Below are 25,973 nucleotides of genomic sequence, written 5' to 3'. Positions count from 1 at the left end.
CAAGAAGATACCATCTGAAAAGTTCTTAATTAAACCCTGGTAGAAAATCCTTCCATAGTCCCAATGCATGTATAAAGGCTTTTATATCCATTATGCCCCTTAATCTTCAAAATGATCCGACATATCTCCAGATGACCTCTGCTGTCATTTGCAAGGGAGAATTTCTGCTTATAACAGTGAATTTTAAGGAGAGTCAGTACCGTTGAAAACTTCAAGACATTCATTAAAGTACAGGATTGTAATAACATGATTAATTTCCTGTTTAGGTCAGGAATAGAAAATTAGGAAGAAAACTGAAAAGAATGGGGGGAAATGAAAAAGGAGAGCCAAAAAGTGGAAATAACCCAAATGTTCATCAGTGGTTGAATGGATAAACAAAATGTGGTGATGTGTATAAAATATGCAATATTGTTCAGTCATGAAAAGGACCATGTGTTTGCGCGTGCGCGCGCACGCACGCACACACATACACACACACACACACACACACACACACACACACACAATATGGATTATTATTTAGCCATGAAAAGGAATGAAGTACTGATACATGCTACAACTACAAGGTTCATGGATGAACCCTGAAAACAGTATGCTAATTGAAAAAAGTTACAAAAGACTATACATACTGTATGATTCCATTTATATGAAATGTTCAGAATAGGCAAATCCTTAGGGACAGAAAGAGTCACAGTTGCCAGGGGTTGGGGCGAAGAGCGTACGGAGGGATTGCTGGTGGGTATGGGGTTTCTTTTGAGGGTGATGAAAATGTTCTAAAGTAGATAGTGGTGATGGTTGCACAACTGTGAATATGATATAAACCATTGTATTGTGTATTATAAAAAGGTGAATTATAGTATGTGAATTATATTTCAGTAAAGCTGTTATTAAACAAAATGAATAGAACTGAGTGGTTGTGCTACAAGCATCAATGTAAGAATCTTATCAGGCATGAGCCTAAAAATTTCATGCTAAAAACCCTGAAGATAGAAATGATTCAGGTTAGGGAAATTATAGCTTAGAATTTGAGGATGCAGGTTTCAACAAAAACACCATAATCAACAGTATCAGACATAAAGGAATTTTGGGGTACAACCAAAACCCACCTTGTCTTTTGAGGTATTTTATGTCTGAAGTGTGGATTTTTATTCTATCTTATAGTTTTACTGGTAGTTACATCTTACCTGAGTTTGAGAGGGTATCCTCAGGTAGGTAGTGAATGAACCACTGTAGTAACTGTTCTAGGGGCATTGTTTGATGTCACAGATATGGAACACACCACTGGGCTGGGAAAGCTGTGTTGTTCTTTGTGGTTGAAACACATACGGGGCCTGGTTTAAGTGTCATGATTCTGCATTTCCTTGTATGTAACTTAGTTCTTGTGTATTTTGCCTCAGTTGAGCCGCCCTCAAAAACCCCACAGCTTCTACCCAGGAGCCTTCCAGGCCTTTCTTGTCCTTCCTGCTATCCATCCATTCATTTATTGATCCGTCTGTTCAATCCCTTTTCCTTTCTAGTCCGTTTCATATACTCATATTATTATTACCTCAGCTACTGCAGTTCTGCATACAGACTTCTCTTTAAAAATATTTTCAGCGCGCATTTCTCAGAAAAGTCTTCCAGAGAAAGTACTCCTTCTGGGTGTATCTGTACAAGAGTTATAGACAGAGTTGTTTCAAAGGTGTAAGATCCAGGCTCTCAGGTTAGCCTCCAAGGTCCTCTGTCATTCATTGTCTGTCCCTATGTTTACTTTTTTTTTCCTGTCCTCCACGCCTATTCGATAGATGGTAATTCCCACATTGTTGCTTTGCTGCTACCTTCTCAACCTAGACCATGTTAAAGAACTGGCACAAAATTTAATTTTTTCAATATACTTCTCAAAATTTTCCATTCTGATAATTCTTTGGTTCTTAACACCTAATTATGTCAATTTAGAATACTTGCAGAGTTTTATCAATATTGATATGTATACATTTTATCTATCCAGCTCTCTCATACCTTCAAGATTAGTAAATCTGATTTATATTCCCCACAAAGCTTTATTTTATTTTATTTTATTTTTTTAAAGATTTTATTGGGGTATTGGGGGAGGGGGGAACAGCTTTGGGGAATTGGGGAAGGGGAACAGACAAGTTGCTATCCTTTTTCAGTTTAGTTATGGAGGACGTCGATTCACTGGCCCATGTTGGTATTATCATTGTGCTCTTCCCGGCTGAGGCAGATCGGTCGCCGGCCACTGGACAGCCACTCACGGCGGCTCATGCTGGCTGTCGGCCGCTCAAGGCAGCCCACTGCAGCCTACGCCATCGCCAGCAACTCATGGCAGCCCAGCTCCAGGTTGAGATGTAGGTTCAGCATCTTAGCTGTAGAGGGCGCAGTGTCACTGGCCCTAATGTGGGATCTGAAACAGGACTCTGCTGCTCAGAGCTGGCGTCCCAAGCCAACTCTTAACCAACGCACCACTCAGCCGGCCCCACAAAGCTTTTATTAAGCATTTGTTTACTCATTTAAGCAAATGAATAGGTTTTTGTTGGTGTTGGTTTGTTCTTAAGGGCTTTTTTTGTTTTTGAGGGGGAGGGGTGGAGACATATGACCAGCAGCAAATCAAGTGTATTTAAAATAAGCCATACCACCCTAGTGGAAAAAATTGCTTGATTTAATAGTAATAGCTTTCGTCAATTAAGTGCTCACTATTTATGAGGCACTGTTGTATTAACTTCTTTAAACCTCACAGTAATACTGTTTATCCTATTTTATAGAAGAAACTGGAGGCACAGAGGAGAAAATACTTGCTGAAGGTTATATTTGTAGCTAGTAAATGGCCGAGTCAGCATTCAAACCCACTTCCACAGCCAGTGCTCATAACCAATTCTCTATATTGCTTATGATAAACTAATATCCTATAAAATCTTAAACTTCAACAATCAAAATTTTAAATTATTTAAAATAATTCCAACGTAAGATACTCATTTTATATTGGAGATGAACATGATATTCACATAAACTAACAATTAAATGAACAAGTAGATGATGACGGGTTCAAATTTAAACGTGCTCACCTTAAATAGCTGATATGGAACAGCAAAAGCACAGGTGTCGTCCTCCGTCCATTAGTTAATACCCAAGCTTTTGCTGATTCCAGAATCCATGCATGTAACCTAGGCTACACCTTAGTACCTAGTGTACCATTTAAAAATAAAAACAGTTATTTATGTAACAGCATTCAGTATTCAGTGAGATACTTCATAACATCCAAAAATGATTAGAGTCTTTATAACATAATGCCATCATTAACAGTTGTCATTTATTCAACAATTACAAGTCCCAGAGCTGTCATAATTTAAACTAGTAATTATTAGTTATTATTTTTTAACAGAATTCAGATAACATTTGCGTGATATTTGAAATATTTAAATCAGTGTATCTGATCGTATAAGGAGGTTCTCTGTTTGAAATGTGATACACACAGTAAGATATTTTCATAAATTGCCAAAGGATATTATTAAATCATGTTGGAACCCCTAAAAGCATAGCTTTCCTGTACATGTTGTAGATGGGGTCTACTCTGATTTTAAAACATGCCAAGATGCAAAATAGCGTGTATAGTATGAAAAAAATGAAAAGGCTGTATACACATTCATACATATATAATTGCATAGACACCAGTATTTTCCAAAAGATAACTAGCTACCAGTCTGTTTTTGATAATTCCTAATATTCTTTAGGACTCCACAATGCCTCATTTATGATTCACATCAGTTACCATTGTTCAATAATATAAATAGGAAGAATGGAAGTATTTCTCAGAAATGTATTTTTTGTGTAAATTCCTGATATAATTTGTATCAGGTCAGTTTTTTCATAAAAATAGAGTGTTTAAAAATTCCACTTGGGCCGGCCGAGTTGCGCATTGGTTAAGAACTGGCTTGGGATGCCAGAGGGCCCCGGTTCGGATCCCACATATGAGGGCCAGTGACACTGCCCTCCACAGCTAAGATGCTGAACAACAGCTCAACCTGGAGCTGGGCTGCTGTGAGTAGTGGGCGACGGTGTAGGCTGCAGCCCCTGCTGCCGTGGGTTGCCATGGGCTACCATGTGTAGCCAGCAGCCAGCGTGAGCGGCCGTCCAGAAGCCAGCGACTGATCTGCCTCGCCCGGGAAGAGAGCAATGATGGTGCCAACTTGGGCCAGTGAAGCAACGTCCTCCACAACTAGACTGAAGAACAAAAAGACAGCTACTTGTCAGTTCCCCTTCCCCCAATTCCCCAGTGCTGTTCCCATCCCCTAATTCCCCAATTTAAAAAAAAAAAAAAAACTCCACTTGTTTGGATTTAAGCATAAGTACTATTCAATTCATCAAACACTTGAGTAACGGTAGTTGGAATAAACAGATGCTGACATTTTCTTCAGATTTCAATAATAGACTCTAGATTTTCTCTAAAATTTGAATTTATTTTTAGATGAACTTAAAATACTTTTTGACTACATATTCAGATCCATATTTTGGGATGCAACGAACAATATGCAAATTGGGAACTATTAGAAAACCAAGAAATATGGATGGCCTCTTCTTTTTTTTGACTTGGCTACACTAGCTAGAACCTCCAGTACATGTCGAATGGAAAAAATAAAACGTGCATCCAGTTAGAAAGAAAGTTAAACTATCTTTGTTCAGAAACAACATGATTATTTACATAGAAAATCCAAAGGAAAAAAAGAAAATCCAAAGGAATCTCTACCCCAAAAAAAGGCTAATAAAATAGTAATTGAATTTTAGCAAGTTTGCAGGATACGACCGAAAAAAAGTCTCTTGTATTTGCATATATTAATGAAAAATAAAAAATAGAAATAAAAATACTATCTATGATAGCATCAAAAACTATGAATTTGAAAAAATTACAAAAGATGACCTATACATTAAAAACTTCAAAATATTGCTGGGAGAATTGAAGAAAACTTGAATGTCAAAACACCATGTTCATGGGTCAGAAGACTCAATGTTGTAAGACGTCAGTTCTATCTATAGATTCAACAAAAACCCAATCAAATTCCGAAAGGCTTGTTTGTAGAAAAAAGTTATAGAATAAGCTGATTCTAAAATAAACAGACAAGCAGAGGAACTAAAATAGCCAAAACAATTTGCAAAAAGAAGAACAAAGTTGAAAGACTTAATACTATCCGATTTTAAGAGTTATTACAAACCTCAGCAATCATGTGACTGTGGTATTGGCATCAAGAAAGACAACTGGGGGGGTGGCCGGGTAGCTCAGGTTGTCAGAGCGCAGGCTCATAACACCAAGGTTGCTGGTTCGATCCCCACATGAGCCAAGGACCTGCGCCCTCTACAACTAGATTGAAATAAATACTTGATTTGGAGATGATGGGTCCTTGAAAACACTGTTCCCCAATAAAATTTAAAAAAAAAAAAAGAAAGACAACTAGGAGCTGGCCGAGTGGCTCAGTTGATTAAGATTGAACATGGCACCTTGAGCTGAGCTGCCGCTGGGTGGTCGGATGGCTCAGCGGTAAGAAAAAAAAATTGGATTTTAATAATTTCATAAGTGCTTGAGACATTATCAAAAAAGACTTTTCCGTGCTTTAATTTCAAGTTAATTAAAAGGCATATTTTTTTTCATGTCTTTTTGTTGTTGTTGTTGTCATTGGTGGTGTTTATAAAGATAACACATTATAATTGGAGAAACATTCATTATAAAATTGTAATAAATAAAATTTTGTCTCGGCAAAAGGAAAATCAAAAGACAATGGTATGTTGGGCCGGCCGAGTGGCGCGATGGTTAAGAACTGGCTTGGGATGCCAGAGGGCCCCGGTTCAGATCCCACATGTGAGGGCCAGTGACACGGCCCTCTACAAAAAAAAAAAAGACAATGGTATGTGAAAGATTAATCTATGTATAGAATACCTGCAGATTAAAAAAAGCCAGCAATCTAATAGACGATTGAGTAAAGGATCAAAATAAATTTACAAAAAAGAAAGAATAGCCAATAAAAATAGTGTAGATGTACCAGTTTTTAGCTATTAATTTGGTAACTATAATACCAAGCATCTGTGAGAACGCAGGAATCCAGGCACTCTTGTATTTGTGATAGGAATGTGAATTACTGTAACCTTTTTGGCACTAAATCTGTCAGTGTCTGTTAAAATAAATGTGTGTGTGTGTGTGTGTGTGTGTGTGTGTGTGTGTGTGTGTGTGTGTACTGTTTTGGACCAGTTTTGGAAATAAAAGTACCCATAAATAAGAATTTAAAAGTGGTTTTTGTGGCAAGAAAAACAAAATGTAAGGTCTTATAAGAGGAGTGGTACATGTGTACTGTGGAATATTACGCAGCTAATATATGAATGAGATAGATGTGTGTGCCAACCTTCAGGATGATCATAATAAATTAAGGGGGGAAAGCGTTTTGCAAAATAACTTGTATGACCTCATTTTTCTACTTGAAGTAAACCTTTATATTTGATTTTGATTATTTGTATGAGCCATAGAGATATGGCAGACTGTATACCAAAGATTGTTAATGTTTTTGGCCTCAGCAGCTAGAATTTGCTGGTTTGGGGAGAGGGGTACTACCTTTATATTTGTTTGTTTCAGTTGGTATTTTTTGTCATTTGTAAAAAGAAAAAAAGTAAAAGATGAAAAGCAGTGAAAGTTAGGAGGAAGAAAAAAACCCCAAAATCCTATTACTTAGACATACAGTTACATATTTCTTTTCATAAATTGAAGAACATATGCATGCTATTTTAAAGACGAAAAAACACTATCTTTTTTTTACTGGAGAATTGGGGAAGGGGAACAGACAAGTTGCTGTCCTTTTGTTCTTCAGTCTAGTTGTGGAGGACATTGCTTCACTGGCCCATGTTGGTATTATGATCATTGCACTCTTCCCGGCCGAGGTAGTTGCTCACCAGCCATTGGACGGCCTCTCACACCGGCTGCTGGGTGCTCACGCTGGCTGCCGGCCACTCACGGTAGCTCACGGCAGCCCACTGCAGCATGGGCTGCAGCCTACGACATCGGTGGCCACTCGGCAGCCCAGCTCCAGATTGAGCCGTTGTTCGGCATCTTAGCTATAGAGGGCACAGCATCACTGGCCCTCATGTGGGATCCGAGCCGAGGCCCAGCTCCTCAGAGCTGGCGTCCCAAGGCAACTCTTAACCAACGCGCCACTCGGTCAGCCCAACACTATCATTTTTTAGCAAGTTCATATTAGATATGTCAATATGCTTATGTTTTAATTACTTTGGAAATCACCCAGACCACTTTAACACCTTTATTGAGGTTTACTTGACATAATTAGAAAAACATAATTGATATAACCAGTAGACAGAAAATTAGTGAGGCTGTAGAAAATTTGAACAGCGTAATCAACCATCGTGACCTAATGACATTTACCAAAACTCAAACAGCAGATACACAGGTGCAAATGGCAAATTTACTGAGCTAGACAATCGTGTGTGTCATAAAACGTCGTAATACATTTCAAAGGATTCAAGACAAAGCAGGTAATTTTTTCTGACCACAATGCAATTAAGTTGGAAATCGGTAAGAAAAATATCTCTTGAAAGTATTTGGAAACTAAATAACCTGTGTCAAAGAAGAAGTCAAAAGGGAAATAATAAAGTGTATTTCAAGTTGGAAATCAGTAAGAAAAATATCTCTTGAAAGTATTTGGAAACTAAATAACCTGTGTCAAAGAAGAAGTCAAAAGGGAAATAATAAAGTGTATTGAACTGAATGAAAATGAGTACCCAAATCAAAATGTGTGGTTGTATTCATTTCCTATGTTTGCTGTAGCAAATCACCACAAACAGTGGCTTAAAACAACACAAATTTATTAGCTTACAGTTGGGAGATCAGAAGTCCAAAATCAGTTTCACGAACTAAATCAAGATATCAACAGATCTATGTTTCTTCTGGAGGCTCTATGAGAGAATCTGTTCCCTCCCCTGCCCCCCATCTTTTAGAGGCTACAACATTTCTCAGCTTGGGGTCCCTTCTAAAAATCTTCAAAACAAGTAGTGTAGCCTCTTCAAATCTCTTTGGTTCTCCTACCTCCCTCCCACTTATAAGGACCTTTTGATCGTACTAGATGAACCAGGTTAATCCAGGATAATAGTGTTCCCATCTTAAGATCCCTTAATTTAATCACATCTGCAAAGTCACTTTTGCCATGTAAGGTTAACATATTCACAGGTTCCAGGGATTGGGACGTGGACATCTTTGGTGTGGTACATTATTCTGCCGAAGGGACTGCTAACGCAGTATTTACAAGGCAATTTATACCTTGTCATTTGCCCATATTAAAAAAACAATGGGGGCCGGCCGAGTGACGTGTTGGTTAAGAGCTGGCTTGGGACGCCAGAGGGCCCTGGTTTGGTTCCCACATATGAGGGCCAGTGACACTGCCCTCTACAGCTAAGATGCTGAACAACAGCTCAACTTGGAGCTGGGCTGCCATGAGTCGCCGGTGACAGCGTAGGCTGCAGCCCCTGCTGCAGTGGGTTGCCATGGGCTACCGTGTGTAGCCAGCAGCCAGCGTGAGCGGCCAGCAGCCGGCAACTGATCTGCCTCACCTGGGAAGAGCGCAATGATGTTGCCAACTTGGGCCAGTGAAGCAACGTCCTCCACAACTAGACTGAAGAACAAAAGGACAGCAACTTGTCTTTTCCCCTTCCCCCAATTCCCCAGCGCTGTTCCCATCCTCCAATTCCCCAATACAAATCTTTAAAAAATAAAAAGAAAAATGGTCTCAAATTATTGACCTCAGCTTCCACCTGAAGAAACTATTAAAAGAACATTAATATAAAATGAGAAAGGTTTGAGATCTAATGTGAACATCATGACATAGTTGATAACAGTGTATTGTATAACTGAAACTTGCTAAGAAAAAAGAGCTTTAATGTTCTCACCAAGAAAATAAAAGATAAATATATGAGGTGATTGATGTGTTAATTAACTAGGAAAGGGAATCCTCTCTCAATGTATGCATAAAGCAAATCACTACAGTGTTCACTTTAAATATCTTAACAGTTTTTTATGTCATTTATACCTCAATAAAGCTGAAGTTAAAGAAAGAAGAGCATATTAAACCCAAAGGAAATAGTAGGGGAAATAAAATAGAAAATAGGAAAAAAGATAAAATCAAAATTATTGAGAACATCAATAAAAATCTACAGTTTGATTCTTTGATGATGTTTAATGTTAAAGCTAGAAGTAAAAAATTTTAAATTGTGTTATAGATACATGTTTTTGGTAGAATTTTAAGTCTAGACTACTCATTTTGTTAAACTTACTTTTTTGGTTTCAGTGCTAGGCCTTAGGGAGAGTAGCTTATGTACTATTTAAGTTTCTGTGAAGCAGTCAGAGCAGAAAGCCTACTTTTAATAATGGGAAGCGTAGTGAGGAAGCCATCCATGCGTTTCAAATAGCACCACCTGAGGAGACACTGGAAAAACACCAGTAGACCTACTCTGTAGTGTTTCTTTTGGTTGACATCTCTCAGTGACCCATCTTTACATATTTTATCACTGTCACTGTTCTTTTCCGGTTCTTTTACATCGCCACTTTAAAAATTTATCCTCCTTTCACCTGGGTTTCTTCTTTGCTCTGCTCCAGTTTCTTAGATAAATCATCAAACTGTCCAGATTCTCATGAGGATGTGTAGAAGAAGAAAAAGAACAAGATAGGATTTCCAGCCTCAAGAAACTCTACCAAATTCTTGAATATGATGTAATCAGAATAATTTAGTACCAACTTCTAGGATTTTGAAGCCAGAAAGAAAAAAAGTAAAATAAAATGTGGAAAAAGTGACAGAAAAGAAGCGATTAGAACTGGGTGTTAAGAACGGGAAATGTCACGGAAAGTTTCATTATTGGAACATTCTACGCTTTATGTACAACCCTGTGACAATGCACTTGGGCCCTTCTCTTACCAGTAGTAAAGTTATTCTTTTTTTTTTTGTTTTTTATTTTTTGTTTTAGATGTACAAAACAATGTAATTTTTAGACATTTATACCCTCACAAAGTGATAGCCTCCTTCTCCCAATCTACTACTCCTCTGATATCGCATATAATTGTTACAATTCTATTGACTCTATTCCCTATGCTGTACTCCACATCCCGTGACTATGTATATATTCTATATATCTAATTATAGTTGACATTCAGTATTATTCAGCTTCAGGTGTACAGCGCAGTAGTCAGACATCTACACAGTCCGAACATAGTTCTGGAAGTTCTAGCCGCAGCAGTCAAACAAGAAGAAACTAAAGGCATCCAAATTTGGAAAGGAGGAAGTAAAATTGTCATTATATGCAGATAACATGATACTATATATAGAGAATCCCAAAGACTCCACCGAAAAATTATTCGAACTGATAAATGAATTTAGTAAAGTAGCAGAATACAAAATTAATGTTTAGAAATCAGTTGTGTTTGTATACACCAATAACAAACTATCAGAAGGAGAAATTAAAACAATCTCATTTACAGTTGCTTCAAAAACAATAAAATACTTAGGAATAAATTTAACCAAGGAAGGAAAAGACCTACCTGTACTCAGAAAATTATAAGGCATCGAAGAGAGAAATTAAAAAGATACAAATGGAAACATATGCCATGCTCATGGACAGGAAGAATTAATATAGTTAAAATGTATCTATTCTAAATAAGTCTTCCTGGCCTATTACTTTTGTGTCACATCAATCCAGAGACCCAGCCTCTGGACACATTCATCTCAAGTCTTAGAGCCAAGGAGTTCATGTTATAGTCCAAAAGAACAGAGAGCTAAAAGGGAGACTTTGTAATTCAGGGTCTCTCTCTCTTTTTTTTTTTTTATTATTTGTTTCAGGCGTACAGAGCAATGCAATAGTTATCCTTTTCACCCCTCACAGAGTAACAACCTCCCTCCCCCCATCCACTGCCCTCCCATCCCCTGGGTGTTACCTGGGTGTTAATGTGACCACAGACTCTTCAGCTGGCCTCATTTCAGGCACTTACAGACAATCCCATTCTTGTTACCAGATTGTTGGGACAAAAAAATTGAAATCTTCTCCTAACCCAGAAAATCCTCTCCACAAATGTAGAAAAGAAAGAAAATAGTTTTACTATTGAATAAGCATTAAGACTGCAATCAGCATCACAGGCAACCCACTAATGAGACTGCGTACCTACCTGAAATAAGTAATAAATGATACACTAAAGAGAAGCAATATTAAGTTTACAACATGGTATCTTTAGTAAAAGTTGTTTTCAGATTTATATTGCATAGTTAGTGGAATACCTTGCGATGAAAAGATTACCTTTGGGGCGGCCAAGTGACTCAGTTGGTTAAGAGTTGGCTTAAGAACACGAGTCAGAGCAAAAGGGCTGTCGGTTCGATTCCCACATGGGCCAGTGACACTGCACCCGAACTCAGCTGTCGCTGAGCTGCCAACAGGTGGCAGGATGGCTCAGCTGGTGTAATAACAAGATTGCGTATTCAACGGTGGGCTAGGCCCATCTGCAACTAAGACTGAACTCGGCATCTTGAGCTGAGCTGCCACCCAGATGGCTCAGTGGATAGGGTGTGAGCTCCTAACAACAAGGCTGCTGATTTAACTTCCGCATGGGATGGTGGCTACGTCCACCCACAACTAAGATTGAACACAGCACCTTGAGCTTAGAGGCCACAAGCTGCCGGGGAAGTCAGATGGCGACTGGCTCCCTCCACAACGAAGATTGAAGAACAACTTGGCTGGTCCCCTTCCCCAATTCCCCTACACTGTTTCCCTCCCCCAATTCCCCAATAAAATCTTAAAAAAAAAAAAAGGTTACCTTTCATGTTTATGTAAATACTGACAGCACTAAAAGAAGACAGAGAATAATCTAGATGTGGGAATATCTTCATTCCAATGATGGCACTAATGTTTGTCATTCTTGTACTTAGTATGTTAACATTTCTGACATCTGAGTCAGGATTTCAGACTAGACACCATTACTTCTTTGAGAAAAAGAGAGTATATGTTCCGGGTCGTGGTTTTACAGAGTAGTTCCTCAGGATGCGTTATATCCGTGTCTCTTACATGCTCTTGATTCTTCTCTCCCTGTGTCATCTCTCATTTTGTATAACAGTTTTTCTCAGGATTCTAACTGCCTCAGGCTTCAGGGAAGACTATTTTTGCCAACTTAAATGGGTTTTCTAAAACCCAGGACATTTATGAATCCTGCATATTAGCCCCTTTTCTCCACATCCAGCAGCTGTCTTGTAGGTTGCACAGAGAGTTGTTGGCTCTTAATTTGCCAGAGTAACAACTTGACTCCAATAGAGCCTATAAATATATAAAAAGTAAATGAAATACAAGGGACTCTTCTACTTACAGGGATGACTTGTCAGACATCTTACAGATACCAAAAAAATGTCACTGCATTGTGCTTTCGTTTCTAAAATGGAATCATTGTCAGTTACAACAGTTGCGAAGTGGCACAATTTTCTGGAATATGTATTCTGTTCATGGGGTGAGAGTCGAAAATAGAAACATTTCTAACTTGGTGCAATCCTTGACATAAATTCTAAACCTGTGTCAGAGAGAAGACAAAGAATCTTCCTAAAACCCGATGATTAAACTTGTCTGTGTCTGAATTTACACATTAGTCGTTTCGTGAAAAGAGCTCTGAAGAAAAACATAATTTGTCTGCTAGTAATGTAAAAATTTGCAACAATCTATAAGTCATAGTATTGCTTTTTGTTTGCATTTACTTATATTTTAAAGTAGTAGAAATTAAATGTGCCTGTAAGAGTTGAGTTTTTATGGGGAGGTAGGGGAGGCTGCTTTAGGCATTTCTGAGTTGACGTAATTGTGACTCTCATGCAGAGATTGTTACTTGTCCTGTGGTGCTTTAATGCAACACAAGGAGGAAAGGATCTATGTCTTTTGTCTTTGGAATGTCAGTAATACCTCTTTCACACAGATCTGCTATTATTTTGTTCAGCCAACAAATTTGACTGCCCACCCTGTGTAAGGAACTTTGCTTGGCACTATGGATAATGCCTTAAAGAATATTTTAAATAGAAGAATAACCTAGTGAAATCAATTATTTATTATAGAATGGCCATCATTCAGTCAGTGTTGTATATGATGTGTTAACGTAAGAATCAGAGGCAGTGAATTAAAAGCCAATCTCACAGTTAAGTCAGTGCCGTAAAAGGACCTACTCTGTGGTGTAGGCATTGGGACTGTGCGTAATAAGGACCTACTCTGTGGTGTAGGCATATGTGGTGTAGGAATGGACTAGCAAGGAATGACAAACCTGGGACAGCCTTAAATTTGATTCCCTTATTCTCGCTAATTCTGCATTAATTGTCCTTGAAATCAGGGGGTCGGCGTCCCTGTCTCTCTCTGTGTCTTCCTCCCTTCTTACCTCTACATTTAGCACACCCGAAGTTTACCCACAGCTCCATCAGTAATGGTACAATAGAGGACATATAGCACCACGCCACTAGATACTAGGTATGTGTATATCTGTGTTCAGTTCTTAAAAGGATTGAGGATCTTCTCAAGAGGTGTGCTTTCTCTCGCCTCTTTTTGTGAATTACTGCTGTAAATTAAAACTTGAGGCACTTGAAAAAGTAACGATTCCTGTGATGTAAGGAGCTATTTTTTTTTAAGTGTGCTAAATGTTACATTACCCATGGAAGAAATATTTGGTCTAATGTATTGGGGTTGGGTACATTTGACATATTCTTAAAAAGAAAAATTTATCTACAGCTTTGTTTTTTCTTGTTTAGAGGCAAGATAGGTTTATTTGATTCCAAAGAATCCTCCAGAAATGTTCTTTCCTTTTTCCATGAATGGAATTTAGAGCTGACTTCATGCATATGTGAATTTAAAGTGAAATGTACAGGTTCCCTCAAACTCAGTAACTCTTAAAAAGGATTCTGCTGTGGAAGCAGAATTAATCACAGGCATTTTGGTGAAATGCACATAAAACAGACTGGTTTTATAAATCAGAAGATTCATAAAAAATGAAGAGACCATTACATGCATACCTACCATATTTGCCGGCGTATAAGACTACTGGGCGTATAAGACGACCCCCTAACATTTCCACTCAAAATACAGAGTTTGTTATATACTCACCATATAAGACTACCCCCTCTTCCGCACACCTTCCACACACCAAATAAAAGGTAAAACAATATCAGATTTGATTTGGCCCACTGAAGTGCAAACAAGCGTATTGTATTTCATGTCACCACATAACCGTTTTGGCGATGTTGAGCCACCATGTCTGCTACATGTTTTTCGAGTTCTGGCCAGTGTGGGGTGCCTCTTCTTAATGCACACTTACCCCTTGGCATACTCTTTAATGCTTTCTCATTTGATTTCCAGTCCCGAACCATCTTTTCTGTTACTCCATATTGTCTTGCAGCAGCACAATTATTATTTTCCTTAGCAAAGTTTATAACTTTCAGTTTAAAATTTGCATCATACTTCTTTCTTTTGGCTGGTGCCATGATAGGGATGATAGGGGTTTGACTGGTCGACATTTTCTATGCTGTACTGTACAATGGTGCAGTATTGTGGTTGGCTGTTGGCTGTATACAAAGCCTGATTTGATTGGTCCCTGCTCCCTGTTTGCCCGCCCTGTCACTATAGCAGTCTGGTCCACCCTTGCATCAGCATCTCCCTGGGACCTCACTAGTGCGCAAGTGCGAGCTCTTCAACATTCTAACAGGCACCATGATAGCGCAAAATCGCGAATCTTCAATGCATATGTAAAGAAATATACGGTAACCCGAATTTACCACACTCGCAAAATCGCACACAGCCGACCATACACCCAGTATGGTATCACGATTCGCGATTTTGTGCTATCATACTGGGTGTATGGTCGGCTGTGTGCGATTTTGCGAGTGTGGTAAAATCGCATAACAGCAAAATCGCATAACAGCCGAGCATACACCCAGCAGCGCTGCTGATGCCTGAACGGTATGTGGAATGAAGTGGGCGGGCATCGGGAGGCCACTATGGCACGGGGCAAGCACTATGGGCAGTCTATCTGAAGTGTACCTGGCGTATAAGACGACCCCCCACTTGGAGGCATATTTTTCAGGGCCAAAAAATCGTCTTATATGCCGGCAAATACGGTACATACATGAATATATGTATTCAGTATAAGACTGTGAGGCAATAGCAAATTTAAACCCCCCACCCACACTTACCATAATCTGAGTTCCATACTTGGAGAAAATGGTTTATCTTGAGTAGGCCACAGAAGAAGAATGACAGCTGGTCTAATGATGTTTTCTTGTTCACTATATAGTCCCTGAATGGAAGGATTAAAAAAACTGTTTTGAGGTGTATGTCACAAAGGAGTTTACAGGGTTTTATTTTGTTGTTGTTGTTTTTTATGATGGCACAGTAATTTTGAGAAATGTGTTAAGTGTCTCCTTTTTGTTGTTTCCGAAAATGATGTTCTACTCAAAAAAGATTTGAGGCTATCCTAGAGAGATTAGTTGGTTCAATCTCGATGAATGATCTTATATTTATTTCTGTGGATGGTTCCCTTCAGCTTTGTGTTTGTTCACTTTTGATAGTGTCTCTGTTAAGTGGCTCCTCTTTGATTCTCCCGACCCATCTGCCTGTAAGACCTCGTTTCTATCTGTTGACTCACATGTTGCCTTCTGTAGGATCCTTTTCATACATTTATTCGTTATCTGATGCTTAAATTGACTTTAAATTGTACATCCAAGTGTTGAATGATTTTTTAGAATTTGTAAGAGATGAATTTGGAAAAAGCCTTTGTAAGCTTAATAGTCTATCTAGAACTTCTGATACAATTGAATAATTTAGTAAAAATTACCTCTTTTCTTAGTTTTCACCTAGCAGTATAAAAGGCTAGGCCAACAGTACTGATCTGAAATGAGAACTGAATATTGTAGAATATTGCCTAATGAAACCTCAAACTGTCCTTTTGTCTAGAAAGCTTTTAAAAACAATCTGAAATATATTTTGTAGCTTAAAGAAACCTTACGTATTATCTAATCTCACTCTTACACTCTCTAGTTGAATATGCAGGGGCCTGAGAAGTATGACTTGCTCAAGATCACTCATAGTTAATCAATATTAGAAGCAGACCCATGTCTAGAATTGGCTGGTAGGCCAGTTTCCTATCTATATAACTCACCGCATACTGAATTAGTTTCCTATCTATATAACTCACCGCATACTGAATTACGTGCCTAGGTGTGTCCTCACCATGAAGTAGGAGGAAACTAGACCACTTGTTGGAAAGCTGCATGAGCTGATGGGAACAGTTTGTGCCTAAGATATTTGCCGTTGCAGTCTCTGGGCCACAACTACACAATTGTTCATTTTATTATCCATCTATCTCCTCAGTATGGGTAAAGCCCTCCTTTGTTCTGCGAAATTTAAATACTAGTATCATTTAGACTTAATATTTCCAAACTTGACTTGCAGTGGGATGTAATGGTATCCTGCTCTTGTATTTCAGCTCAGACAGCTATAACTGCACCAAAGATGTGGAAGAAACCAAAAGATCGGACCCGAACCACTGAAGAGGTGTTAGAAGCAGAATTGCAGGTAAGGGGCAGCGGTAAAAATCTCTTTAGCCCATTTTCAGAACAGTGGCACCATTTCGTGAGACAAGAGTGGCTTTAGAGCTCTTCCTTGAGATACTGTTTTGCAAGCACAACTCGATATATTAAGCTCAGAGTCTGATTTTTTTAAAAGTCCATTTGCAGAATTCGAAAAGATTTTTAATAGCATGTTCAACTTCATTGAATTTTTGTCTCTTTCAAAATACCTCTTCTAAGATGGCAAACATAAGTTATTGTTTAATTTTTGGTTAGTCCCTTGGTCCCCTCAATTGAATTTTTTCTTATATTAACCAAATGGGAAGACTAATCTGGTAAGGAAAGATGGAGACAGTTTTTTCAAATTCCTATTAGCAATGGTGGTAGAAATCACCAGGTACATTTTAGGGACATTTATTGTGAGTCTGTTGTCTTTTAACTGCATCTCAGTAACATAACTTGGCACATATGGCTTGTTTATTTGAACGAAGCCACACCAGATTTTGCTGTGGGTCAGAGCATGCCAGGTCCAGAGAATGTGAGGAAGAAACAAGGGCAGCTCTAGTCCTAAGGAGTGCTCTCCCAAGTTCGTAGTCTGCAGTCCTGACGTCCTTAGTGTTATGGACTGAAGCTTATAAATGAATAGTAATATAAACAACCTCTGTGGGTTTGGTTTTTTTCCCAAACTCTTCTTACATCCATTCAAATGATTTTCATTGCATTTCTAAGATGATAACATTAAAATGTAGAAATTATTTTAAAATAACTTTAAATACATTTATTTCCTAAGGCCTTTCTGTCTAGTTGTAATTCTTACCCTCTCCAGGCAGCTCCTGTTATTGCTCTTTCATGATGCTCTGTTGTGTCACAGTTAGTCCCATAGCAACCACTAAACTGTTTCATAGGTGTGACTTCATTGTGATTATCAAGGATAAGAACTGACAGTAAATTATAGAGGTGCAAATAGTTGTACACTCCTCTTGTGGCTAAATAAGAAAATGTTGGCTTCTATAGAGAATAAAATAACTTCCAGAGGCAAGGGGGTCACATATATGCCTGGTAATGGCTGTACAAGCTTCATAAACTGGTTTCTTTAGATTCAGCTGTTTTTTATTCATTTTCTTCTATGCTTCATGTTCCTTTGTTCTGTGGCTCGATTTCTAAGCACTATTGAATATTAAATGGGTAGACCACCATTCCAGAGATTGGCACACTCTTTATCGTTCACATAGTAAATAGTTTAAGCTCCTTGGACTGTATGATCCTTTTCACAGTTTCTAAACTCTGCTACTGTAGCGCAGAAGTAGCCATAGACAAAGTGTAAGCAAATCAGTGTGGCTGTATTTTAATAAAATTTTATTGACGGACACTGAAATTTGAATTTCACATTGTATTCACGTGTTGTAACATATTCTTCGGAGTTTTTTTCAACCATTACAAATGTACACAGCATTCTTTACACACTGTACAAAATAGATAATGAGCCACATGTGGCCCACGGGCCATAGTTTGCTAAAAACCTGCTTTAGATTATTACTCTTCATTCTTGAGAACTGTGTTGACTCATTTTGAACCAATCACTTTTTTCTTAACCTTATAGTTTACAAGTACAATAAAAAGGTATTTGGTCACTTGCCCACAGACTTTTTTCAGACATCCTAGTCCCTTTTCATAAAACGAAGCATTTGTTAGAGTAGTTTAATAAATACTGGTTGTCATTGTCTTCATTTTCACTGATTGTCAAGCTCTCCTTAGGAAGATTTTTCTCAGCTTTTTAAAGAATGTGTTTCAGGTATCAGCATATTTTAGAGAATATATTGGGTTGTTACATAATTGCAAATATTTTATTAAATTCTTTAAATTATAGCCTAGAACGATAAAATGAAAGATGATTCCTCTTAAAATTGCTAGTCAAGGCATCTTAAAATTTCTTTAAAATTTTTAGGATATTTCATTCATTATATAGTTGTCCGTCTGATTTTTAGCCCTTCAAAAACTCATGCATTAAGCTGCAGTTTTGTCAACTAAATTCTTCTTTAACAAGTTCCTGTAAAAGGTTCACCTTTCCCAGTCCAGTCAATAAGGTGCTAAGTTTTTTCAGTCTGGCTTTCTGAATAAACAATTTAGGAACTGTTAGACACTTGCAAACTAGTTAAATAGATGTTCATCCTGCTGAAGGAAAAATGATCATAAATATTTAATGCACTATTTTTGAGGATTTCCTTGAAAAATATCCCTCCCAGCAATGTGTCTCAGACACCTTAGTGATTCTGTCCTCTGAATTATGGTTTGTTTTTTCATGGAACAAGTTTCTTTATACTGATTTTTCCAGTTAGAAATTAACTTTCCAAGAAATACAAGTTAACTTATCAAACAAAAATGGATCTCTTTGTCATTTATTTTAGGGTATTTATTGATGAACATTAAAATTTGAAATTCTAATAATAGTCACATGTTATAAAATACTCTTCTTCTGAATTTTTTTCAATTATTACAACCTCTGTAGAGAAGAATACCCAGTATATTTTTTTTCTCTAAAGTAGCATTTTTTTTCACATTCTAACAAGATCCAAATAAGAATTCTATATAATTGTATAGTATAGTTATACTGCTGCCTAATGAGTTTAAGTACCATTTACAGACTCACATGCCAAATTATTAAAGATCTTCTTAATAACCTGTACTTAATTATAAAGTGGTAGTACTAGGTCATTATGAGTTAATTTAGACTATATTAGAGTGTAGAATAAGAAAAAGTGAGGCTGCTAATTCATGATTCAAACTTAGTATATCTGTTTTTTTCTCAAAGATTAAAAGATGCCTATTTTCTGCCATATCTTACAAAAAGAAGTCATTTTCAGCCTTTTTTTTTTGCCTTCCTTTTCAGGGAGCTGGGTGTGTGGGTGGGTGTGGGTGTGTGTGTGTGCATATGAACTTATTTCAATTTTAAAAACAAAGCCTAAAAACCATCTGTTTATATTGATAATATTTAAAATTTATTGTCTTTCCGCATGATCTGACATATAGTAGAAGAACATTTACTAGTATTATACCTGTTATAATCACTTATGTAACAAAGTAGGGTTTGTAACTCTTTTAATTTAAAACCAACACATAATTTCATGAATCAATTGGGGCAACCACTTTCTGATGTATATAACATTCTTTTCTACAATCCTCTGTTGACCCAGTCAACAGAGCCTGTAATTTTGACTCTCTTATCATGAATTTATCAATTGAAATGCTTATTTCCCCTAAGTGCTTCCTCCCAAAGATTGTTTTCAGAGTATTGACCCTTTGTGAAAAAGAAATAGACTTAAAGTTCATGGAGAACTTTGCCTTAGGAGTTCTGATGGTTCATAAGGCCCTTAAGAAATCCATTTTTGTTTGGTAACTTAAACTGAAATGGTCAGAAGTAATCTGGTGAATAACTTCAACTCTATTTTGCCTTTTAAAAATAGATAGGATGCATCAGATTTCCTCCGAGGGGGATATATTCCAAGCATTTTTCCATATACAGTTTGAATAAGGTCACAGCCTCAGAGAATTCTAAGAACCAATAAACAAAATAGATTTTTTAACTACAAGTGGCTTTCTTATAAAATGAGAGATGATCAGCTTTGTGGGACTTAGATACTTGAAACTATTTATCGAACTCTCCATTTCGTAGCCCGAGGACAGCACCAAGAAAAAAAAAAACAAAAAAACCCTGTAGTGTTTCTTTTTATATTTGCTGAGATTTGGTGGTAAGGGTAGGTGTGCTTGATTTAGATGTCTGACTAGGGCTCTTCCACGTACATCAAGTTCCAAGGATTAACAGTTCTTTCCATTCTAACCTTTGGTACATTTAGATTTCATTAGTCATGTTAAAGCATGTCAGTAGCCATTTGAATTGTCTGCTTTATTCCAGGCGATGCAATGAGAAAAGTGTTAAGTAAACTTACTAGTGCCATATGCTGAACTCAAGGAATCGCTGAGTGACGTGTCTTCTTTCCTGTGTTTTTGGGGATAGGTGTAAGTCTTCACGTTTATTTACACCAGTGAAAAAAATGTAACCTCTGTGTTCCTTATGCTTTAGCCTAAAGCTGAAGAGGAGCTTTCAGGTGACAAAATACTTGAATCCGAACAGGATAAAATGAGCCAAGGGTTTCATCCTGAAAGAGACTCCTCAGACCTAAAAAAGGGGAAAGCTGTGGAAGAGAACGGAGAAGCAGCTGAGCCTGTACATAACGGTGCTGAGAGTGTTTCTGAGGGGGAAGCACTAGATGCTAATTCAGGCTCCACTGACAGTTCAGGTGAAGGGGTCACCTTCCCATTCAAACCAGGTAAGTCCATCCCTGCCCTCCTGTGTCCAGCTTTCCTTCTCCCCTTTACTGCAACCCTAGAGAAATGTCTCCTCATAGTGAAATACTGGATCGAAGGAAGAGGCTCATCACAGTGGAATGTTTACAGAATAGATTCATCAGGCGTAAGCGAGTGACTAGCAAATCCAGAGGGTTCTGTGTGGGTGGAAGTGATATCTGATGCTGGTATTCTGTTTTTCCTGGCATTGGACGTGCAGCTGGCTCGGGATCAGTCAGCACTAGGCCTGTGGACTTGAACAGAGGAAATTCAGTTTTATTCATTCTAACTGAAAGGGACGTTTCTGATATGACTGTCCCTGAGAGAGTGTACTCCTCATCTCACAAGCCTTGAACCCAGTTTGTTGAAAGAAAGTGCTCAGTAGAATTGAACTCCAATAATCAGTCAGAAAAAGTGTGATTGGGCTACTGCACTGTAGTATGGGACGTGCCCTATGAAATCCATGATAAACCCTAGAGGACCTTTCATCTTGAGACACCATCAAGTGCATTAAACTTCTGTCCCAGCACTACGTAAGCCATGGTTGACTTGGCGTTGTGGAGATATTTGGTGTGGTGGGGAAAGGTATTTCCTTTGATAGAAAGTTTTGGGATAGGTGACGTTTTTCTTAGTCTGCCCAATCTGGGTGATTTCTGCATTGAGGTAGGATTTAAATGTAAAATATCAGACCTCAAAAATAATCCAGAACAAAAAAACGTATAAAAAATAATCCAGAACAGTATTTTTCAAACTGCCAGTTTAAATCCATTTAATAGATGATGTAATCAATTTAGTGAGTTACAACCAACATTTTTTTATAAAGGGGAATAGACTAAAAACTGTCAGGGCATTGCATGTAGTGAAGGTAATACTGCTTTGAGAAATTCTTATTTTTATTTTTATATGTGTGTTTATGCTTGTCCTGAGTCATGAATTCATTATATTCTTACTGTGAGTTGCAGTCAAACATGTTTCAAAGTAACTGATTGATACCACCTTAATATACTGTAATACCAGTAAACTGCTGCTAATGGGCTTAATGAAATTGTAAGATTATACAGTTGTAATGTTTTTTAACTTTATGACTCAACGTACTGAAATTACCTCTAAACATCCAGGCTTGTATCATACCACCAACCACTTGTGGCCACCACCAATCCTTCTGGGAAATTGAGACACTTGTCGTTTTTAGGACTGTGTCAGTTACATTTTTATCCTTCAGTTTGGCAAGAAAACTGTGCACAGCTGTAGGCCCCAACTATGTTGACCAGTAACTGCCTTTTGCCCCTGTAGTATATACACAAGCAGTAATTGGGGGGGTGGGGGGTAGGCAATTTAAAGTTTAGATCCCAGTAAACTGCCTTTTAATAAATGTAATAAGGTAATAAGGATTTGGTCAAAAACTGCAAAATCCTCACAGACCATCAGTGAGTTTATGACCTATGCGTTAAGAACCACTAATATAAGGAGGACCCAGTGTGCTCTCATGAAGTAGCTGGGGCCTGAGTTTGACGCGAGTTTTGCTAATTAAAAGAAAAAAATTATGACTTGGTTTTATTATTTAATAAAAATTTCAGGAAATTTTCCAACTCTGTGTAATGGGAGTAGGATTATAGTGATAGCTATACCAGCAGTAATAGTGGCAAAGCAAGTGTTACAGCAAAACACTAAGTTAAAAGTCTATTAAAGATATTAGCTATGAAGTATGTTTAGTGTTAGGATTTTTGGAGAAAGATATGTGCATTCCCAGTTTAGTTGGCTCAACAAGCAAGTACTTTTGTTTTATTTTCTTCAGATTAAACTGTAGTCGGGGGGGAAAATTCTATAGCTTCTTAGACTTTTCAGAATCTTAAATAAGTTATTTGTTTTTGTGTTTTGTGTCCTTTTCCCTGTTTTCCTCCAAAATAACATTTCCAAGTGAACAATCAAAGTATCCTCCTTTTCTTTTTTTAATTCAAGTTTACTGGGGTGAGAATTGTTAGCAAAGTTACATAGATTTTTTTGTTTTTCAAAGTTACATATATTTCAGGTGTACAATTCTGTAATACATCATCTATCACATTGTGTGTTCACCATCCAGAGTCAGTTCTCTTTCCATCACCATATATTTATCCTCTTTACCCTCATCTACCACCCCTCTACCCCCTTGAAACCAAGAATGTCATCAAATTCCTTATTTCTGAGGTGTTCATAGGCTTGGTAGTTTATTTAATGAGGATAATGGACGTCCCTGGCCAAAGGCTGCTTATTGTGTACAGGAAGTGGTTCCTATACCAACTTACTTCAGATTACTAAAGTAAGTATCCAGAGGTATCCAGAAAGAATAAAAAAACAAATGACAGTTTAAAATCTTTACCTGACATTTTCTGACTGTAGCTTAGTGTTTCCTTTGTGTGTGTGTGTGTTTATGGTGATATAAATACTGGCATTTGGTCTGTATTCTTACTGGATATACATACAGTGACCTTACAGACAGTCGCCTGCCTACACCCCTCTTTCTAGAATCCTGGAAGCCTGCTGATACTGAAGGCAAGAAGCAGTATGACAGGGAGTTTTTATTGGACTTTCAGTTCATGCCAGCCTGCATACAGAAACCAGAGGGCCTTCCTCCCATCAGTGATGTGGTTCTTGACAAGGTAAGCTGCGTAGTCAGAGAAAAATGTCTCTTTTTGTTGGGAACTGGTTTTTATTCTTAATGCAAATATGTGAAGTATGAGCAATTTTTAGAAATTGTTAGACCAAATGATAGTTGAATTAAAATAGATAATGTTTAAGAATTAGAGTTACCCTAAACATTGTTGGATTTTGAGTTTCTTATAGACCACAGTAATATTGGGGTTTGGCCCATATGTGAGTGGTGAAGTTTTAAGTTTTATTATCTGCTTATTAGGGCTATTTCCTAGTGATGAGGAGGACATTGTGTGTCTGTTGGGCTAATACAGCTAAAGCGATACACAGCTCTTTCCCCGCTGCTCTGAAACCTCAGCGTGAAATCAGAAAGGCACTGGGGGCAGGTTAGAAGCCTAGGAAGGTATGTGGGCAGATCAGACTTAAGTAGGAGTCAACATAATTCAAATAACGTGCATCTCAAAATTTCCCCAAATAAATAGGTACCCTCTAGCTTTACATCTGATCTTAATGGTGTATACAGAAAATTAGTACAGTGTTTATTTTGTCTGTTTATTAAATTAGAAGGACTAAAGTCAGATGTTTGTCTGCCCAATATTCATGTAAATCAATGGTGAGCCAGTGCCCGTGACTAAGCTTGCAGTATTCTTGTTTTGAAGAGGAACTACTCTGTAATCAAATAGAGAGTGACTGTCGTATGGAATGAAATCCACCTCTTACTAAGATTTCTAGCAGCTGCTTACCCAGGCCTTATTTGTATTATTTTACTCTCTTAGAGAAACAGTCTTCTAATATCTCTTGATATCCAAGTCTTTTCTCTTAGGTACTTAAGTGAGGACAGATGAATGATTGGTGGTGCTAATTTGAGGCTGCAGAAGTACTTCAGAGGGCAAGTGTTATATCCACTGAATTAGATTATCCTTCCACTGTTATAGCCTTTTAGAAAACAGGAAGGATCCTGTTTGCCACCTTATCTGGTTCCGACTGTGGCCAAACATTAGTTGATTTGTCGCTGAGCTACTTAGCTTTGCTGAATCTAGAGTTGTGTGTGTTCTGTGCCTACACAAAGCAAGATATCCGATGAATGAAGCAGACAAAGTGAGATTTTAAATGAGACATCACATGAAACATCTGTTTTTGATATGTTCACTTAAAATACATGCTTTACTAACCGTAAGTCAACAACATCAAAACCAGGATGTGCAATAGCAGGATTCTTATAGGCAGGTGCTTTGATGTCCTGGCGAATGCCCTGGAAGACAATCCTAAAATTTGTCCCTAGTTCGTAGAATCTCAGTATAGCTTGTCTTGTGTCATTCTGCTGGTCCTAGCTGTCTAGTTAGCGTGTTCACTGATTGTATCTTGCCTCCCCTTGGGAATTTTAGGCCTAATCAGTCCTGGAGCACCAGAAAACCATTGTTGACCTAAGGGCTTAGAGGCTAACCCAGAAGAAGCTAACAAAGGTTCACATTGGACTTTCACTGGTTCAAGAAACCCATGTTTACTATTTCAGTGGATACAACTTTTCAGTCTAAGTTACAGTCTCTGTGGCACTGAATGCTATGGAACATGGGCTAAATTTGCCTTTGCTTCTTCACGCAGATCAACCAACCCAAATTGCCAATGCGAAACCTGGATGCTCGGATTTTGCCTCGAGGACCAGATTTTACGCCTGCCTTTGCAGACTTTGGAAGGCAAACCCCTGGTGGAAGAGGTGTACCTGTAAGTGCAAGTTCCCTACAACCCAGTTAGTTAGAAACTATCATAGACTTCATGACGTCTTGTCTAACGGCAGGAGGGCAGCCTTATTCGTTGATTCGTCTAACCAAGAAGTAGAAGAGGCGAAGACTATCCTTTCCATAAGAGTATTAAAGGAAATAAAGAATGCACTTGAGTTCTTTTTACTCGAAAGAAGCTGGTCTTGATTTTTTTTTTCCATATTTTTTCAGTTGACATGATCTGCAAATGGGTTAAAAATAGAGCCAATCTTAAAAAGGATTCCTATTTTGTTTTGAGATATCCTGACTACTCAAGATCTCTGATGACGTTCAGCTAATGGGCATCTCTGTCTTTGTTTCTACAGATTGGCAAAGTGCAGAGCAGGCATGGATTGCCAATTCTGGGACAGAGAAAAGCCCCAGCCTGTGCTCCACTGGCGATGTCGCACCCACCCCTGAAGAGCCTGCCTCTAGGGGTGCGCTGAATCCTTTTTTTTTTAATGATAGTCTATGGTGTTATTATGTTTTGCTTTTATCACTTACTGTAGCTTGGGAAGTCAAAATATGAACAAATGGCACGTACAAAAGAGTGCAGCATAGTAAACTGCTGGTTGCATTTACACCCACCCCCAGGGGCAGGCTCTTCAGCGGTGGAAGTGGCATCACCATTGGAGTTAGGGTTAGGCTGGGGCAC

The 25,973-nt window shown here is 38.1% G+C and overlaps 1 protein-coding gene across 27 annotated transcripts in view; it reads left to right on the top strand.

Annotated features, from left to right (window-relative positions):
- Window positions 1-25,973, top strand: part of EIF4G3 (eukaryotic translation initiation factor 4 gamma 3) — a 227,947-nt gene that overhangs the window by 137,412 nt on the left and 64,562 nt on the right. For 21 of the 27 annotated variants that reach the window (XM_019666682.1, XM_019666678.1, XM_019666686.1 and 18 more), the window contains 5 exons: window positions 16,511-16,599; window positions 20,671-20,917; window positions 23,436-23,569; window positions 25,164-25,283; window positions 25,645-25,755. In XM_019666682.1, coding sequence (XP_019522227.1) covers window positions 16,511-16,599; window positions 20,671-20,917; window positions 23,436-23,569; window positions 25,164-25,283; window positions 25,645-25,755 — 701 coding nt within the window. The remainder of the gene's footprint in view (window positions 1-16,510; window positions 16,600-20,670; window positions 20,918-23,435; window positions 23,570-25,163; window positions 25,284-25,644; window positions 25,756-25,973) is intronic. The other 6 variants (XM_019666684.1, XM_019666683.1, XM_019666685.1 and 3 more) reach the window with 1 other exon arrangement.

The sequence above is a fragment of the Hipposideros armiger genome, unplaced genomic scaffold, assembly GCF_001890085.2.
Source record: "Hipposideros armiger isolate ML-2016 unplaced genomic scaffold, ASM189008v1 scaffold_477, whole genome shotgun sequence".
NCBI classification, from domain to species: Eukaryota; Metazoa; Chordata; class Mammalia; order Chiroptera; family Hipposideridae; genus Hipposideros; species Hipposideros armiger.
Note: the sequence above shows the minus strand (reverse complement) of the source record. Positions and strands in the feature narration are given on the sequence as shown.